The 19,668-nt window shown below is 45.7% G+C and overlaps 1 protein-coding gene across 4 annotated transcripts in view; it reads left to right on the forward strand.

Moving 5' to 3' along the window:
- SLC15A2 (solute carrier family 15 member 2) overlaps nucleotides 1–15,587 on the forward strand; it is a 61,913-nt gene extending 46,326 nt beyond the window's left edge. For all 4 annotated transcript variants that reach the window (XM_063400856.1, XM_063400859.1, XM_063400857.1 and 1 more), the window contains 3 exons: nucleotides 2,014–2,160; nucleotides 3,178–3,282; nucleotides 4,126–15,587. In XM_063400856.1, coding sequence (XP_063256926.1) covers nucleotides 2,014–2,160; nucleotides 3,178–3,282; nucleotides 4,126–4,302 — 429 coding nt within the window. In that variant the 3' untranslated portion in view covers nucleotides 4,303–15,587. The remainder of the gene's footprint in view (nucleotides 1–2,013; nucleotides 2,161–3,177; nucleotides 3,283–4,125) is intronic.
- The last annotated feature ends 4,081 nt before the right edge of the window (nucleotides 15,588–19,668 follow it).

Below are 19,668 nucleotides of genomic sequence, written 5' to 3' on the forward strand. Positions count from 1 at the left end.
AAAACTGCAGGAACAGTCTGCTCTATCCTCACATTTAGCTTACTGATCTTCCAAGATTTTGTAGATTATGCATAGGAGGAAGAGGGACAAAGTCTTGAGGGAGGAGGCTGATGAGGTTGTACATCTATTTCCTCCTTTCACTGTCTGTACAGATAATTTGGAGCCTAGTGTAAAGTCAAGGCATGGTTTTCTGAACAGCCTAGCCCTGATGGGGTCTGAGCACCACTGAGAGGATGGATTCCTTTCCTTTCCTGCCAGCCTCTCAGACACACTGCTTCAACCCTGGTCCAGCTGGCTGGAGCCACGGAGATGAACGTGATCAGCTTAGTTCCCATTTCAACCTTTCCACCACAAAGGCACACAGACAAACTGGGTCTGACAGGACACACTGCTAAGCTGCCCTCTGAGACTTTGGCTGCTGTGTTGTGATGAGCAGAGCAAAGTGTTGTCAGCTATTCCCTGGCAGCAGCATCTCCCTGTTGGGCAATTAATGGGAGCTGTTCATGTCTGCAGAGTCCAAATACATCGGGGGAAAAATATAGCCATGAAGCACCTGGCATTTTTTTTTTCCAATTCCAGTAGCTGAAGTGGGATCTACAGCCCTGGAGGGAACAAGCAGATGCTGCCATCTGTGAGTGCAGAGATTTATGTACATAAAACACACACACTTGAAGTGATGTTGGCCAGGCCCCTCTTCCATGGCTGCAAGCCTCTTTCACCAGATGAGAAACCAGATAGAGAAGTTGCATTAAAAATATAACACTAAGAAAATTGCCCCAGAGCCTCTGGTAACAGGGCCAGCTGAGTGGATGTGCCCCATGTCACTGTGCCAAGGATTCCAGCTTGTGGTCCCATCTGCATAAGTCCCTGCTATAGCCCTGGCTGCTCAGGGTGGCTCTGTGCCTCAGCCCTTCTGAACCCTGTCCTAGTACTTTAATATTTTTCACCCTCTGTTTTTCCATCTCTCTCTCTGTGGTTTCTGCCTTCTGTAGAGAGTTAGTTTGCTTGAGGCCAAGATCACTTTTAATTATTGCAGTGATTTGTACTGAACCCTGCTCCTCTGCCAGGAGTGCCATATAGAAGAACCAAGAATACAATATATTAGTCTGCTAATGTAGCTGAGCTGTGAAACTTAAATCATGGGGATGCTGCCTTCTACCCAGCCTTCCTCAGTGTGCAGTTACAGCATGGTGCTTGTGACATTTCTTTATGGGCTAAAGAGCAATGCACAGCTCTCCTCTCACCCCTTTTTAGCCTGCTGAAATACAGTCTCTTGATTTGTCTCCCTGGCAATGATTGGTGATTAAGAACATATCGTAAACATCCCTTGTATTTTCCCAAGCACTCTCCTTGAACACAGGGCTTTCTGCCTGAAGTCATTTCAATCTAGTGTTTTCCTGGCTTCTAGTCAAATCTCTCTCAGCCTCTGAGCCTCTGTGCATCTCAGGCAGTATTAATGACACCTGGGAAAAGAAACAAAAATAATTATGAATACAGCTACCATAACTATCTGAATAGATCTAATATGGAGCAGTCTTTGCTACTCTTGGCATTCTTGAGCTGAATTTGTTCAGGTGTCAATGATATCATAGGGAAGTTGTACAGTGCTGGTAAAATGGGAGCAGTGACAACATGGATGCAATGAGCACTTACCCTCTCATGCTTTTTTGACCTTGGGGACAGCAGCAGGTCACAGGCTCTGCACTGGAACCTCACAGGCTTTTTCCAGCCCCGCTACAGAAGACAAATTGTTGGTTTGCAATGATTTAGGGAAGTCTTGTGGTACCTGAATGAGCTGAAATGCTTCCATCCTGCTCTCTCTGCCCTGTGCAGCAGGAGTCACCCCATTCCTGCTTGGAAATGGCAGCCTTGAGAGCCATAGTTTGCTTCAAAGGCAGAGCTTTTTTCCTCCTTTGCTTAAAATGTTGTTTTGGTAAATTTGCTGCTGTTGTCCAGGCTAAGAAAGATGTGATCTTTCATGAGCTAATCATTGTGGCTTTATTTTCCTGCTAGATTTCTGGAGGTGCTGTTGAGACCTGGAAGTCAGAAGACATCAAAGCCAACAATGTGCATATGGCCTGGCAGTTACCACAATATTTATTGATATCTGCTGGGGAGGTGATGTTCTCCATTACAGGTCTGGCCTTCTCCTATTCTCAGGTACTCCACTTAAAGATAAGGGCCTTACAATTAGACTTCAAGATTAGTTTCTGCATCTGTCATTGACTTGTCATACCTTCTGTGATGTGACACTGTTATCTATCCTTCAGCTGAAAGTGGGATTTAACGCAGCTTCCTGGGTGCCCTCAAGCTAAATTAATTCATGTTCTGAAGGTACCTGTTCTCAGTGATACTTGGAAATATCCTTTTCTGGTAAACCTGAGAACACAAAAAAGAACTGGATAGTTAACGGGAAAACTCTGAATATTTTAATATCAGAGTTTTCTCCTAGTGAAGTATTTTGTGCTATGTATTTTTCAGTGGTACAAAGGCAAAGGTATCTCAAGGGCTACAGGGTGGCGTGAGGGCTTGGCATCTGCTTTAAATTGAGAGACTGAAGGGGTCTAAACATGCAAGGTTGTAACAAGGGAGCAAAGAGTAATGAATGTGCAAGGCATGATTTGATTGTTGTCTGGGGAGGTTGGTGAGAAGAGAGGACTGAGACATTACATGGTCAAACAGCTACTGAAGCTACTCAAATTTATCCCTGGAGTAAGGTGCAGATGTTTATTAATGAGGATAATTAATACAGTGGGATGATCTGTAATGGGATGTGAAAAATTTGTCCTCAGCAGGAAATTTAACATCAAGATCTAGTCTCTTTTCCAAAGGTGTACAGCCACATGGCACCAGACTCCAAGCTGCAGGGCTTGTGTGGCTCCTTGGACGTCCTGATCATACCATTTCAGATGATGCAGGCTGGGGATGACCTGGATTCAGCTCTGCAACAACAGCATCTCCTGCCTCTTCATGTGTCCTCCTGTCCATGTCTCGAAAGCTCCTTGTATGCAGCTGTTGAGATTAACCACAGATTAACCACTCCACACAGAGGAATTTTCACCCTCTCCTCCTAGGCTGGGCCCAGTGACCCCTGCACTGGGCAGGACTGCAGAGGGTGAAGCAGGGCTGAAGGGCACAGCACGATTCCCACTGATCAGGCCCTTCTCCTCTTTTCAGTCTCCAGCCAGCATGAAGTCGGTGCTGCAGGCAGGCTGGCTGCTCACGGTGGCTGTGGGGAATACCTTTGTGCTCATTGTTGCCGAGGCTGCACCAATGGCACAGGTATGGTTTGGCTCTTAAAACAGAAGTCATGCTTTACACCAGGCTTCTGGTGCTTCTGGATGGCCGTGTCCTGTTGCACAGCTTCTCTGCCCAGCCCCAGGCTCCTGCACCTGGGTGACAGAGCCCACTGTGAGCTGTCCCCCAGCCCCTGCTCTGTGGGGCCCTCAGTGGTGCTCCCCTGAGGAGCACTGGCCCTCCCTGACCCTCCCAGTGCAGCCAGTAACTGAGCTGCACTGGGGATGCTGCTGGAGCTCAGCTCCAGGCAGGCTGGCTGTGTCTGCACCTGGAGCCTGCACTCAGTGGCAGCCACGCCTTGAGATGCTCACCAGAAGCAACGAGAGCAGTGGGCACTCAGCTCTTCCTCAAGGGTCTCACCTGGGGAGTCCTGCCAGGCCAGCTGCCTTGGCATCCCTGAGATGTCAGGCTTACAGGAGGAGGTCGTGGTGCAGAGGTAGTTTAATTCAGCCTGTGAAACTTCTGGGATGATGCCATGAAGGTGTGGATTGGGGTTTATTTCTGGCCAGCATGAATCTGCCTCTCTCAAAAGGATTTCGTAGGTGAAAAACCCAGGTAGATATGTTCCAGTCAGATTTCTAACAAATATTTAATGAAACCAACTCAATCTAACAGTTTTGTTTCAAGAGGTATCACATATTTGTAATTACATTATCAGTACAAGCATTTACCAGGAAACAGGATGAGAAAGTTTCTATCTTGTGAGCCATTTTGGAAACTAAAAAATAATTTTCACCCAGCTCTTTAAAAAGCACTTGAAAATGCAGAGATATTCCCCAGACTGAGAGTCTGGGGTCTCCTGACCTGCTGTTCTTTTTTCTTTCCTAGTGGGCTGAATTTGTCTTGTTCACTGTTCTACTCTTTGCTGTGTGCATTATTTTCTCCATCATGGGATATTTCTATGTCAGTGTGGATCCAGAGGACCTAGAAGAAAAGGAAGAGAAGAGAGAGACCTCAAGCAGAGGAAACATGATTGGTCTTGTTACTCAGAAAACAAAGCTCTAACACATCATGGGTTGGGATTTTTGGTTTTTTAAACTTAATTTTAAGAAGATAAAAGAAGGGTGGGTACAGTGTTACTTTATTTTAGAGCACTGCAGTCTTTATTACTCAAAATGTAGCCACCTTATAAATGGGACCAAATAGCCCTCTATAAAACAATGGGGGTCCTGAAATCAGAGCAAAACTCCCTGGGAAAGCTCCTCAGGTATTAAAAGCCCTTATTAGTAATTACAGTGTAATTTACAACCTGCCCATCTTTTTAAGCATGGAATGCTTTCCTATGATTTTGCCTTAAACGTATATTTAGGGCAGCAGGGAGGAAGGGTGGAAGTTATGGCATATGACACAAAAATCTGGAGATGTTACAAGAGAAGAAAGAGCAAAAACTAGTATAGGAATTAGGGAAGAATAGATGTTAGTGACAGGAGGACTTTTAATAATTTCATCAGGAACTGTAAGGGTTACACACAGTCCCAAAGGATTTCATCATGTAACTCTCCTTATGAGTATTTCATCCCATTATTGCATGTTATGAATGGTTCTGATTTACGACTTTCACCTTCAGGCTCAGAAGTAATAACAGGGAATTAAATTCTGCAGGCTAAAATATTCCCAAAACACAGCTGACGAAGACAGGCATGCTACCACCTCTCCAATACCCATTTTTTTCCCCTAGAAGTTTTTAGCAACTGATGGTGTTCTTTGATTAGACATGATTAGAGAATTGCTTTATGCTTTCTTATTTCAGAATTCCAGACAGTTATTTGCCATCTTCCTATACATTAAGCCTTTATTGGGCATTTTCTTTTACAGCACCTGTCACTGCAAGTTAGGATATGGCTGATTTCTTATCTCATGCCTCAGTTATTACCCACTGGGAGACAAGTTGCAGTAGTTTCTATAAAATTCCAGGCATCCTGCAGTGAGTTATTTACAAGGATGCACTTTATCATTTTTTCAGTCTGCAAGAGGAAACCATGGCATATGAGATTTTCCTCCTTGTTTTTCTGTCTCTACCAGACTTTGGATATAGCAATTTTATTGGAACTGTGATATAATTGTCTGATTTTCCTCAATTGTGTGAAGCTGTGATTTCATGTTCTGCATAGGAGTAATTCAACCACTGCCGATCTAGTAAAACTCCTGAGAGAGACCCTGCCTTCCTCTGTCACTCCAAGGCCACAGTTGTAACAGGTATGGCCTCATTTAAAACACAGCTGTCAATAGGATCTTCAGGTTCACAGAGAATAGATTTTAAATTATGCTTTCCTCTTCCATCTTGGCATTGGCCATAGTTGGTTGCTGATACTTGGAGATCACAAAATACATTTAATTTAATTCCTGTTCAGGACAGTGCTAGGAAATACACTTGGTTTGACACCTCAGTTCCTTTGATGTCCTGCCAGTGTGTGTGTATCTTCTTGAGTAACACTAAGAAAACACAGCTTTTTGGTTTCTAACTCACAGCATAAGATTGCTCCCTCTGCTTCCTGTCCTAAATGGGCATGGACTTTCACCACCAGTTCTGCATAAGCTCCTGCCTGCTGTGAAGTAACATCTGGGGTTGTGCCAGAGGGGGACCATGGTCTCATCAGATAAATGAGAAGAGGCTGCAGATGTGCATGCAGGAACATGTGGGGTGTTCAGGCCATGCAGAGACATTTATTAGGCTGTGGTGGCTGAATCTGGGCAGCTGAACCCTGCAGCTCCATGGGGAATGAAGGGCATTGAAAGCCACCTATTAGGTCATCCAACCTGCTTCTCAGAAGCCAAGTGAGGATTATTTCCCTCTGTTCTTTCTGGTATTGTTCTCCTGCTGTGATTCTTTGTGTGGGTTCTTTCTCCTCCAAGCATTGTTGTTTTCCTAATCCCATTTTATGACACACTGTGAATCAGCTCAGAGGCTGCTGAATCACTCTTCTGTGATGCTGTTTGACCAGCTTCCAGCTTGAAGCACTAATAGAAGGCATTTCTTCCTCCACCCACTGCAAACAAAACAAAAATCCCCAAACTGAAGGAATGGCCAGGCTCCAGTTACACTGAACAAACACAATTTAGAATTATTGGAGCATTTAATTTTTTATAAGCCTTGAATTTGGAAGTATGTTGGGGTTTGAGGGCATATGTGGTGAAGAGACAAATTAAAATTATTGAAACACTTTGGTGGGGAAGCACTTGGTAAGCTGCATGAGGGAAAGCAAGGTATCCAGATCTCTAAGACTACATCTGCTTGAGAACCTCATGATTATTTTTTTTGTTTTGTTTTATTTCCTTATTGGCAATACTACCAGAAGCTGTCACTGACTCTGAGCTTAATTTAAAGGAATCATTCCAAACTCATAAAAGATACATTTAGGATGTCATCTGTATCTGCTTTTTAGACTCCTGATGCCAAATTGCCACTTTCCAAACATCTCCATGTTCCAAACCATCACCATAATGCTGGGGGAAGGAAAAATTGCAATTCACATTTGGGAAGATTATGAACAGGAAGGCAATCCTATAAATACAGTGCTAACATGAGGCTGGGAGCTGCTCCTGCAGCCCCTCCCAGGAATTGCTCAGGGGACTGTAAGGCTCTGTTCACATTTCTCTCAGAGATGAACTGGTTACTTCTTCCCACTTCTCATCTTCACCTATTGGAAGCTTTTTCCCTCTCTAATCTGCCTGCTTGGTTGCTGGTATGATCCTTCCCCACTGCTTCAGCTGCTGTTGTAGCTTTGCTAAATTGGACCCATTTATTTGGAATGCTCCACCAGTTTGGAGGGATTTCCACTGGCATGCTCACTACCAGCCAGGAGTGGGCTGGGGGCTGCCCTAATGAGCTGCCCCTTCTGTAGCAGGTGGAAAAACAGCACATTCAGCATAGCACATCTCCAGTTTTAGAGCTGCAGCTCCATCCTTGGAGGCCTTGCATCACTTTCAAATGGACTCCAGACTGGATTAAAGGTTTGGGACTTAATTCCATGGAGGAATGAGGTCTCTGGGTTTTTCTTCCACATGGTCACCTCAGAGATGGGGCCATGCTCAGCTCTTAATACCCAGTTTTAGAGAAATATTCTTTATTCCTCACAATTCTTTGCATTAGGATCACAGGAGGATCCAAAGTAGTGATAGTATATGTAAAGCTATATGGACCTCTATAGAGAAATAGCTGTCTCCTGCCTGTCCAGCTTCACCTGTCCCTGAAGACTCTCAGCTGTTGGTGAAGCTTTCCCTGGCACAGATTAGGAAAAGCTCACACAAACTTACCTACAGGAATTATCCTCTCCAGCTGATGGACAGGGAAGAAGTTGTGTGGAATTGTAGATGTGTTGCTGCACAAACCTTCATGGAGATCGCAGGGGTTTGGCTTTGCACGTATGAGTGTTTATCTGTTTCTCTGAAGGGTACTTTCTGAGAAAGATTTTTTTGTGCTGAAAATTTCCCTTCATTTGCACTGGCTGTTGCCATTTTTCCTCTTAGCAGGTTGTAAGTGCGACCAGTGTTATTTCCAGTTTTGCATGAGATAAACATAAAAATGAGATTTCAAACTCAGCAGAACAACATCTTGGCTGTTGGTTCCTTAAACTTACCTGTTCTTTCTGAGGCAGGCAGATGCTTTTACGCAGCAAGCTTCTCTGTGCAGCTCAAGGGGCTTGCATCTCTCTTTTCTTCCATCTTCCTTTCACCACAATCCCAGAATTCCAGAAGATGAGCCACGGGAGGGCTGCGTGGGACTGGCTTGGATGCAGCTGGTGTGTGCTGTCACCACTGGCTGGGAAACAGGAGCTGGTTCCTCTCTGGATACCCAAATGGGCCTGGCAAAGTAGACTGAGGCAGGGCTGGCCCTGGTGGAAGTTGTGGTTTACTGAGCAGTGACCTGGATGTGGGTTTTATTGTGAAAGTGAAATGTAAACGAGTGAAAGGAAAAGTTTTCACTTTACTTGGTTTTGGTGTGAGGCAAGGAGGCTGCAAACTCATGGGCAGGGAGGAAAGACAGGGCTATTTGGTAAAGGTCTTCCCCATTCCTCCATGAACATCTGAAGTTACATTGAATTAATTGCAGAGAATATGAGATGAGAGAAGAGGAAAGCTCAGATGATTCAACAGTGGATGACTTCAGGCCTTTCAGAAGAGCACTCTCCTAGCTCTCCTAGGCCATTGGGGGAGATGGTCTCCCATGGTTTGAAAATGGGTTTGGCATTCCAGAGTGCTGCAAAAACCAGCACAAAGACAGCACTGGCGGTCTGCACTGACCAGAGGAGGAGGTGGCTGTACCCCAGCAATGTCCCCACCATCCATGGGAGCCACCACCTTGGCTTAACCATTGGGACAGAACCAACAACTGAATGGTATTAGAGATGTGACTAGCACAGGAGGGAGAGCTACAAGGGGTGGTTAACAAGTTTTAGCCAGGGTCATACACAGAAGGATAATCTCCTTTTTTCTCTGCATTGAATTTCTTTGCTGAGCCACAAGAACCACTTTCAAGCACAAGCTGCTTAAACTTGGGAGATCAGCACCATGACAAATACCACAGCTGCTGAATTTTGGATGGTACCAGACTCTGCCTTTCATTAGCAATACATTTGTTGTTGTGATACAATTTTAAAACAGCATTTGAAAGATGTGTCTGGTCCCAGATGTTGACAGATCTGGCCAGGGTTTTGCATGTTGATAGCTGGATTCACTAGCTGTTGATAGCTAGTCTTTCATGTTAATGTGTGTGATAAACTTCTCATGTACAAGTAGATGTGGGGCCTTTGGAATTCTGCAGCAATTTAGAAAAAAAAAGCCCCGAAGTTCCACATGAAGCTGGCTGCACATGAACTGTGGCATTGCTTCCTCAAGGGAGCTTCCCACGTGCTTTGTAAAGCAGGGACCCTCATTCATTTCCTGCAAAGGAGATGACAAAAATGGGGGACACAAACATTTTGTCCTGAGAAGGGTTCATGTTGCCTAATAGAAACTGCATGAAAAAAAAATAATTACTTTGGTTAAAATCCCTCCTTCCTCACCATCTCAGGAGGACAACAGGGAAGGAAACCCTTCCTTACTTAGCTTTGTATCAAGGAGCTGCTGCATCTTCTCAAAGTCTTTTCATGCTGTGTTTTACCAGCAGATCAGCATTAACCTGGCTCTAGCACCTGTAGATCAGAAGACTGTCAGGATGCAGACTGGACACACAGCAGGCTCCCACAGTCAGCTGATCAACTCTGATCTCTTCATTTTTAATGAGTAGTTGTAGCAGTTATCCTGCAGGGCTCAGTCAGTCAGAATTACTCTAAATTTAGGCCACAACTAAGGACCTGGAGAACTGTAATCAACAAGATAAACAGCTAAAGTCTCAAAAACTTGCTAAATCACTGACTTATTGCTTAATTAAAATTTTAATATGCTTACAGAAAGTAAAAATGTAAACCTGAATTTAGCAATTCAGAGCAATGAGGAGCTGTAGTGGAATCCACCAATGTGACAACTGGCAACCAAGATGAAGAACAAATCAAGCAAACATCCCTCTTTAGATTGTTTTTTGTTATTGCATACATTGTTCAGTCTGCTTGGCCTGTCCTGTTCAATCTACCCATGTGTGTAAGGAAAAGAAGCTGAATTGACTTGCCATGTACCCTTTCCAAGCTGCAGCTTGGTTCTCCTCTTGTTGCAGACTCCCAAGTTAGCTCCAAATGACTCCCTTTGCTGGCAGCAGCCCCCTCAGCCCCACGTGCTGATCTTCCCTCCCCACAAGTCACTTCTCACTGCTGACTTTGCCAGCCCTCAGCACCTTGCTTATTCCTCCACTCATGCAGCCTCTTTGCTGGCAGCAACAAATGTTTGCTTGGGAGCTGTCCTGGTTTATGCTGCCCCCTTTCCTGCATCCAGAAAAGTTACTGACCCACTGGAGAGCTGTGTCTGGGCAGAGACCACACAGAGGCAAATGCCTGTGTGGTAGCAGCATCTGCCCTGGCTGCTTTGGCTCTGGCTTTTTGTCACAGCTTTGTGTGCCCTGACACATCTTCTGTAGGCAAATCAGTGCAGAGCACAGGGGTTATCCTGCACCTCCCTCCCACCTATCCTGTGCCTGGTTAGCTGCCCATAGTCAGCCCTTGAATTGTGCCAAGTAAAGCCACACGGATTTCTGGACTGACACAATGCTGTCACCAGCCCTGGAGCATCCATTCGTGCTGCCAGTGGCCCCAGCCTGCTTACACATCATTTATGGCCTGCCATGCCAGCCACTTTGAGAGTCTTTCTCTTGCACAGAGGTGAGAGAAAGCCACACAGGCTGTGTCCATCTCAGCAGTGGTGTGTGGTCAGTGGGCTGCCTTTGCAGCCACAGACCTCCCATCAGCATGGAAACAGCAGCTGGTGGAAAGGGGCAGCTCCTCTGTCACCAGTGCCAGCTGGTGTCAGTGGGGCTGGCTGTGTGGACATTTCAGGCCTTTTAAAGGTGAGTGTCGGTGTCCTGCTGAGAGCCCTGTGTTTTCACTGTGTATTACCATGTGATGCCAGGCTTCAGCTTCTGAATCTTGTGGTCAAGGAGCAGCAAGCTGCATCCTGGCAGGGCACTTTCTGCTCCTTCTTGGTCTACTTGTCCATCCCCAGGGACCAGGTCTTGGGTAATAACTGGCATCTCCCAGACCTTGCTGTGTTTATGTACCACTCACAAATGAAGTTTCTTCAAATGGAACTGAATTTGCTTGGAGCTCTGACTCTACCCAAGTCTGCTTGGAGCTGCTGGGAGCCTTTGTTTGGGCACTTTCTCTGTTTAACCTGTGCATCAAAACACTTTCCAAGCAGTCTTCATGCTGTCCTCACCAAAGAGAAACACCTCCCAAAGGTGCTGTACCAATGTGGATTTTTCCTGCCCAAGTTAGAGGTGAAATAGGCCAGCAGGAATCCACCAGGCACCAGGAGCTGCTGTCTTTCAAAAAGACAAACTGCTGCCAGTCACAGTGGCTCCCCACACGTGAGGCCATGCAGTCCAGCTCCTGCTGTGCCCTGAGCTCAGCAGGGGCCAGGGGATGCTCTGATGCCTCTCTGGGGCAGTTCCCAGGTCCAGCACTGGCCAGCCCATGTGTGTGCCACTCACGGGCTGTCAGTGCCAGCTTTGCTGCCTGACACTTTCTATAGCCCAAAATCTGCACAGCAAAGAGAAGACAGTTCCCTCTTTCCACAGAGTGGATTTAATTTGTGTACCTGCTCCTTTCTCACCACTGTTCTCACCACTTTCTCACTGGCACCAGCCAGTGCCATCAGTGCCCTGTTATTTCAGAGATAGCCAAGGAGCTGTGCAGTCCCCCATCTCCCACTTGGAGCAAGGGTTTGGGTTTTCTGCACACCCACAAGCACCTTCCTGGAAGCTCTCCTCAAGTTCAGGTCCTTCACCTCTCCAAAGAGCACCTCCCTCATGAGACCAAGGATTTGACCTGTTTTTAATCAGTCCTTTTGTGGAGATTAGCCAGCCTGGGTAATGTTTACATCTTACCCTTTGCTGTCTGCTGGTTGTGGATTTACTTTTGGAGCTAATATCTATGTTTTTCTTTACATTTTCTCCCCAAAGGTTGTCCTGAACCACATGCCCTCTCTGTGCATGCATTCTCATAGAATAAATAAATGGCCTTGACTGTTTGCAGGCAGATGTTTTATCCATCTTCCGCCAAAACTTTGATAGTGCCATGAAGAATTCCTCTGCACTAATGGTGCCAGCAGAGTCCTTTACATCCCTACTGGAGGATTTCTTTGTTCCTCCTTTGCACCATTCTTTTGTATGTGCTGCTTGTAACCAAAGGGCTCGTGCTCCATTTCCCACAGCCCACAGCACTTCTCGAGCTTCTGTAATGCAGGCTCTGAGTTCCCTCTTCCATTTGAGCTGCAAACTATTAAAGGCCACTGAGAGCTTCAGAACCAGCTGGGTTTTGTCTAGTGAAGTTTTTTCTTTTCTTCTTTTTTTTTTTTTTTTTAATTCTTTTTTTCCCACTGTGTTCACATCCATCACTTACAGCTCGGGAGTGAAACACTGCTCCAGTCTTCTGTCAACTCTCTGAGGAGAAGGCTGGGCTTTTAGCTTTTCCATTAAACCCTTATCTGTGATGCCTTTGGTCCTAATGTTCATTGTTCAGCATCCCTTGAAGCCAGGAATTTTGATTCCTTTCTTTGGGTTTTTGCTTCAGTCTGCTCAGCATTTTTTAGCTGGTGTCACTGTATTATACCTCCTGGGGTCCACTGACCTGTTGGGCTGAGAATGACCAGAGAAGTAATTCCAGTGATTTTAAAAGATGCACCTAGACAGAACCTGCTCATCTCTGAAAGTTTTGAGCTCCTTTTCAGCTTGTTAGGGAAGGGCAGGCACTTTTCCATGTAAAGGTGTGTTTTCCATACCTACTGCATCCTGCCCTGTCTGGGAGGGCATGCTGCCGGGTCAGAGCAGTTCCACCATGCACAGCACTCTGCTTTCCTCTGGCTCTCCATTTCCTGGCTTGGATTTCTCTGCTCTTGGCCTCTCCTTGGTGGGTCTCTCACAGCTGTGATATTCACTCAGAGGTAGATATTGCCTCCAGCAATTTGTTTTACCAGTCTCACGTTGTTACTTGTGACACCGATCATGGGATTTATTTTGCCTTTTCAGGCTCCACTGTTTTTCCAGTTTTTTGCTGAGATTTCTCTTGATTCAGACTGTCGAGCTCTTGCCAATTTTGTCTTCCTCCTCACGGTTTCTCATTATCAATGCTGTACTTGGAGTCCAAGTGCCCTTGATGCCCCAAATCTGCAAGATAAGTAAACTTAGAAAATCATTAGGGCAGACTTTGACCACTCCTGTCTCCATCAAAGACTAGGATTAAATTAAGTCCCTTTGATAAACTGAGCTGATGGGCCAGTTTGGAGTGCACATGTGCTATTATGAGCCTCGTGGGACTTATGATTAAAAGACATGAGAGAACACAATTATTTAGAGAGCTACCAAGAGATTGCTTTAGCTCACTAGTCACTTCTTTATCAGAACAAAAGAAGATTCTCCAGGGCGACGGGCAGCTCCTGGGAAGTGTCCGTGAGTCTCTAATTGCTGTGGGAGGTGGGGCTCCTGCTTTGATGTGTGCTTCAGTGCTGCAGGAGGGTGCAGGGGAGAAAGCCACTCCAAACATTTCTGTCCCCAAAGCACTTGGTCCAGGAGTGAAACCTTCCACACAGGTGGCTTCTTTTTCTCTTTTTGCAGTTGCTTGGGTTTTGTAGTTTTTTTGTGCGGTGATTTTTGGTTTGGATTGGTTTTGTGGTGGGTTTTTTTGTGTGTTTGTTTGTGTGTGTGTGATTTTTGTTGTTGTTGTTGTTTTTCTGTGGGCTTTTTTTTGTTTTGGTTTTGGGGTTTTTTTTCACCACAAACTGCAGTTGCTTTTGCAGCAAGATACAGCTGGGGTTCTTTGCTGGACTGTGATCAAATCCTGACCGGCACAGGGAGCTCAGTGCAACCAGGGCTGACTCCCTGCATCAAATCTTCAACCTGGGCTGGATCCTGACCCAACAGGAAAAGTCATGTTAGCTTAGGCTCTGCAGCAAGCCCTGGAGATGAGAAATGTCTGACTGGACACAAATACAATTTTGCCTGTCCTTTTATTTTCTCAGGGTCAAGCTATTGAGTCAGAGCTGGATGGCATATGTAATTGTAGCAAGGCTATTTTTCTCACTTTTTTTTTAAGGAACATTCATGCTGCATTTTAATTACAACATTTAGAACATGTCCAAATGGCTTGAGCTCAAATTGATCTTGTTTTTCAGCCAGGAAGCTTGTTTTTCATCTATTATTATAATAAATGTGCTATTGATAATAGTTTAGGTGCAGTACAGCAACGCTTTGTGTTATGCATCAGCTCTGGAGGCTCAAAATTTTCTTATTATCCATTACTGACATGACAGTTTACAAATATTTAACAAACAAATTACCAGGTTTTCCTTGTTCCCTCTTAGTTTGCAGTCTCAGTCCTTTTGACAGCTGAATTCAGGATTAATGATGATCTTGTTTAAGACGATTGTTTGCTAGCAAACAGGTTTATTCTCTAAACCTACAAGTGCAGTAGGAGAACTAATACTGACACTTTGAATTAAATCTCATCCTCAAAGCAAATTTTTTAGCTTTATTCCATCCAGTTCCCCTAAGAAGAAATTGGATTTGCCTGGTAAAGTGCTTAGACCTGCTAATAATTTTTTAGTTTATGTAGTCATTTTAAATATAGACACTTAACATGAAGGGCTGGCAAAAGGAGTATTTTTTCTCTGCCAGCCCTGAGCTTGCTGGGTCTATTCAGGCTGTAAGTGTTTTAAAGTCCTTTCTGAGCACAAGCAGGGGAGCAAACAGACCACCTTGACCCTCCATGGAAAAGAGAGATCCAGAAAGACAAGCTGGATTTGGTTCTCTGTAAAGGACTGGAGGCAGCCCTGGGAAACATTCAGCCCAGGTGCTGGGAGGAGTGAAACACATCCACGCTCTGCAGTGGCTTCTTCTCCACCTGCTCCAGGTCTGAGCACGGGGTGCAGGGCACGGGAAGGGCTGATGGCCAGCATCTGCCTGGGAAGGGTGTTCCTGCTGGCTGCATGGGAGGCAAGGAAGGTGCTACATCCCCCTGGGAAAGCCTCATGCATCCCCAGGGGAATCAGGGGCATCTTCTGGGAGAAAACCCAGCACCGGAATAGAGACTGAAAGGACGTGTGGAGCACCCCCTTCAGAGCACGTCCTGGGCACGGGGCCATCCCTGCCCCGTGGTTCCTGATCTCGGGCTTTGCATGCACAATACAGGAATTCACTGGTGTGTGGGCCTGGCTTTGGAGATGAGAAGTGAATTTGTTCTCAAGGAAAATCACTCTTTGTTGGCAGAAAATCTGTGAGTTGGGCTCCCCAAGGGCATAGTGTGTGAAAATCACAGATGATTAAAAGATAACTCATTTGAGGGTTAGTTTTGTTTTGTTTGGTGTTGTTTTTTGGTTTGTATTTTTGCTCTGTTTTTGTTGTTGTGTTTGTTTGTTTTGGTTTGTTCTTGTGGAAGGTGGTTTTTTGTTTGCCTTTTTGGTATGACAAGCTGAATGCCACACATAAATTTCTCCACAACTGACCTGGCCACAATTTTTTAATGCAAGAAAATCTGAGACTTTCCTTGAAAAAGGAGGCCTCCCACCTGAGTTCTGAAATACCAAGTGTCACACCAGCAAAAATGACTAAAGTTGGCAATCCTGAGAGTAGTTTATCACATCAATCTTAAACAAAGATAAACCAAATCAAGACTTGATGAAACGGAATAAAAACATGCTTGGCTTGAAAGAAAGTGTTAATAGAGAGTATTTCTTATTATATTTTATTTGGTAAGCAATAAAACCACAGACTCACAGTGCATACAGTAATTTGCAATGCAAGCACTCATTACTGACTTCCCATGGAACAAGTGTGGCCAGCATGGAGCAGCAGGGACAGGGGCACAGCTGAGGATATCAGCATCTCTGCACATCTGCTTTCAACCCTGGAACAATCCCATAATATGGACGTCTGAGCCTGGCATTTAAGCCTTCATCTCACTTATTTTTAAGGCTTGCTTTACACTTTTCCAGTTGATTGATACAGCATCAATCACAGTAATATGCCAGCTATGATGGTCCTGTTAATAGCTCCTGAGGAGATGGGTGGCTCGAGGCCCTGAGCTGAGCACAGGCACTTTCCTTGCAAATGCCAGGGAAGATTCACTGACAACAGCAGCCTGCAAAATGTGTGGGGCAGCAGCAAGAAACTGCCCATCATTCCAGCCCAAGCACATCCCAAGTCTGGGAATGTGCCTGTCACTGGGGTTACATCTGCAGCCTTTTTCTGCCCAGGGGTTAAGGCTTTGAGGGAAGTTTGTGAAGAGCAGCTTCCAGCTGGACACACCAAGGGTAAACTGGCTCCAATTGCCTGCTTTGCTTATGCCAATTGCCATGTATTACAAATCAAGCCACTCACAAGGAACCAAACTATTAAGCTGCTTTCTCATAACCATTAATTATAAAAATACCATCACTCATGTTTGTAAGGTATGAACTGTCCGGTGACAGCTGATTTACTTTTTCTCAGTTCAGTGAATTGTGATGGTGAAGCTGCAAACACGTAATTCCCAGAGCGATCTGCTCCTGCAGGTCTGAGCTGATGAAACCTCTCTGTTCATGACACAAAGCCAGCACAGTGACCTCACAGGCACAGATTTACACTCCCCCCATCCTCCTGGCCATGCTGCAGAGTCTCTGGGAAAAGCTCAGTCCTGGAGGAGAAGGTCAAGCAAGTGTTTGATACTCTTGACAGCCAGTTTAGGGAGAAGCTTTCAGGCCAAAAGGATGTCACCCTAAAGACTTTCTCTGGCATGCTCAGCACCCCAAAACTTTACTGGGATCCATCACTGTGGGTACTGATTTATTTTCTGCTTTGCCATCCCTAATGTGTTTAGGTTCAGAGTGGCAGCACAGTGAGAGGGACTCTTAAACCCCTCCCAGGGAAAAGGCAACAGTTTTGGGAAAACCAAATGTTTCAAATGTTTTTCCAGCCCTCTCCCAATTCACCTGCTGGTGTTCAGCCTTCCTTACACACCTCTGCCATTTTCTGCTGCTGGGTAGGGCAGCCAAATGGGTGAGAAGAGGAAAAGCCTTTCAAATCTGCTCATCCCACCAGGGCCACTTGCTGCCGAGGTTAGTCATGATCTGAAGACTGAGCTTCCAGAAGGATTTGCCAACACAGCACCTGGGACAGTCCTGCACTGTTTGCACCCTTTGCTGCTTTGGGGACAGATGTGTCCCAGCTGCTCCATCTCCTCAGATGTGCAATGAGCCCGTGTGTGTGATCAGGTCACTGATTGATGCTCCATGGCCATCTGGATCTGGGGAAGAGGTGACAAATCTCTCCCCCCTCCCCCAACAGACATACCTTCCATGAGGTTTTGATGAATGAGATCTTTATTGGCTGCTGGGCTAATTAAATAGAAGTTGCATCAGCTTCTAGCTGACAGCCTTTAATTGCTCCTGAGCAGATTTTGAGAGGACCAGATGAATACAAAAATAAGAGGAAAGATTGTGGACTGGATCCAAGGATGTCTCTGACTGCATTGTGCTTCAGCTGGAAGTTTGTTCCACCTTTCCCTGAGGAACTGGAAAGGGACAGGGGGCTCTGTGCTGTGAGAGTGCTGTCAGAAAAGCAAAAATTAACAGATAACAAAAAGGAGAAAATAGTATCCTGGTTTTAGATGAGAATTTCCGAAGTCTTATCTTTACCCCAGTCTCCAGCTTTGTCTTTGAGCAGCTGGTACCCACCCACTCTGAGCTCCTGTTGCCATTTGTCACACGGGACTAACAACACCTGCCGAGGGCTGAACTGCCTGGGATGCTCTGACACAACACCTATTCCTGGGACTGGTTTTCTCTTTTTATTTTTTTCCCCTCCTGTTTCTTTGAAGTCCAAAGACTACATAACATGTGTCAGGCATCCATCAGCCCCCGTAGCCAGGCCCAGCCCTGTGCAGTTCTGCTGAGAGCTTAGGAGAAGGGTTCTCCCCTCCAGCACCAAGGACTTTGAGCCTGGCCATTCATTGGCACAGGCCCTTTGAATCCAAGAGGTGCTGTGTGTGTCCCAGTGTGTGCTGGCTGCCAGCAAGGGGTGCACAGCCCTCTCAGCCCTTTGCTGCCACCTCCCCATGCAGGAGCAGGCTAGGGGGCTGATTTGCATCGCTCCTCCAGGCTCCTGCCTAAACCTCCAAGTGGGGTAAGTTCATGGGTCAGTAGGAGAGCCACTGACAGGAAAAGTTTCTGGGTACCCAAGGTTCAGATTGGCGCAGGACAGAGAAGATCTAGTACACAGTAGATTAAAAAGTTAACTGAAATTAATGACCAAGCCCTCAGTGACTTCAGTGGTGTCATGTTTTCCCCATGGACTCTGCAGTCTATATCTGGGGACATCCAGCCTAAGAGGCTTGTTCCATGTTTAATTTATGGCATGATGGATGAGTTCTTAGCATACAATGCACTTAATTCCATTTTGGGCTGATTTATGGTGTGATGTGAACTGCACATGAAGTTTTTAATTCAGTAGGTGGTGACTCTGATCCAGTACATGGAGTGTGATGGAAGAGATGATAAATTTGATTCCAAGGGTGATGCATCAATTTCAGTGTGAAGTGCATCAAATTTATCGCATGGCACATTGGTTTCAGTGCATGACACCCCAGCAAAGGCTGTGCCTGGACAGTTGAGTGGGATGCTTTGACTGCATCACCAGTGGTCCCCCACACCCACCACCTCCTCAGAAGAAAATGGCCCTTGCTGTTTGTCTTCCATTTGATCTTGAAGGACTTGAAGAAAACCAGAAAAAGTGGCCCATTAGGTGCTGGTCAAAATAATTGTTTTCAATTTAATACATGCAGCAGGTAAGGGCTTTTGATATCCTACCTAATTTCAGGTCTCAGGAAGATGCTGCTGCTCCTGGGGAACCTCAGCACCAACTAGCAAATTGGCCTAGTTTTAAGTTAGTTTCATGACTCGGTATCTTTTAACATCTGGCTGATCCACTGCTGAATGGGGATTTGGAGTTTGAGTCCTCTCCAGGAGATTGGGCTCTTCAACATTAAAACACCTGAAAGGTGTTTTGAAACACCACCCCTGGAGAAACCCCCTCCTCTTCTCCCTCACTCCTCACTGGGGATGCTTTTGGGATAAGATTTCCAGGCTGAAATAAACCCACACCTTGATTACGAGTTCCTAATGGCATTCAGACATCAGTGGTTTGGGACTTGGTGCGCACAAACAGGACAGCCCAGGCTGTGCTGGGCACTGAGGGGCTCCCAGTACCTGTGGTACCCAACTCCTTCCCCATCCTCACACCCCATTACACCAGCACCACTGAATCCAGCCAGGCACGCAGAGCATGGCAAATCACTCCTGAGGCAGCCAAGAAAGACATGAGAGGGCTGATGAGAGGATTTGGTGACAAGCTGAGCAAGAAGTAATTACTTTTCTTCTTCTCTCCTCCTTTTGCTGCCACAGTCTCAGTGGCAGTGAGGATAAATGCAGTGTATTAGCAGCAGTGAGTGGCAGATTCACGGGGCTGCAATTTATAACCTTGTCCTCCCCAAAACCCCACTGGAGGGCATTATGAAGTTATCTAAATAAAGGGGGATAAAATTATGAGAGGGTCACTGTAAAAAAGTGTTTGGAAACCCTCAGAAGAGAGGCTGTTTTCTTCTCCAACTGTCTCGCTGAGCTCTGAGGGAGGGTAAGTGCTCATACACCAGATATTAAATTCAATCCAGTGAGAAGGAGCAGATGTTGGCGTGCCAAGCCTGTCTGCCACCATGTCTAATGCACAAGGATGGCTGAAAAATCTGCCATCAAAATGTTTTG

This window comes from Prinia subflava, chromosome 6 (assembly GCF_021018805.1).
Source record: "Prinia subflava isolate CZ2003 ecotype Zambia chromosome 6, Cam_Psub_1.2, whole genome shotgun sequence".
Taxonomy (NCBI): Eukaryota; Metazoa; Chordata; class Aves; order Passeriformes; family Cisticolidae; genus Prinia; species Prinia subflava.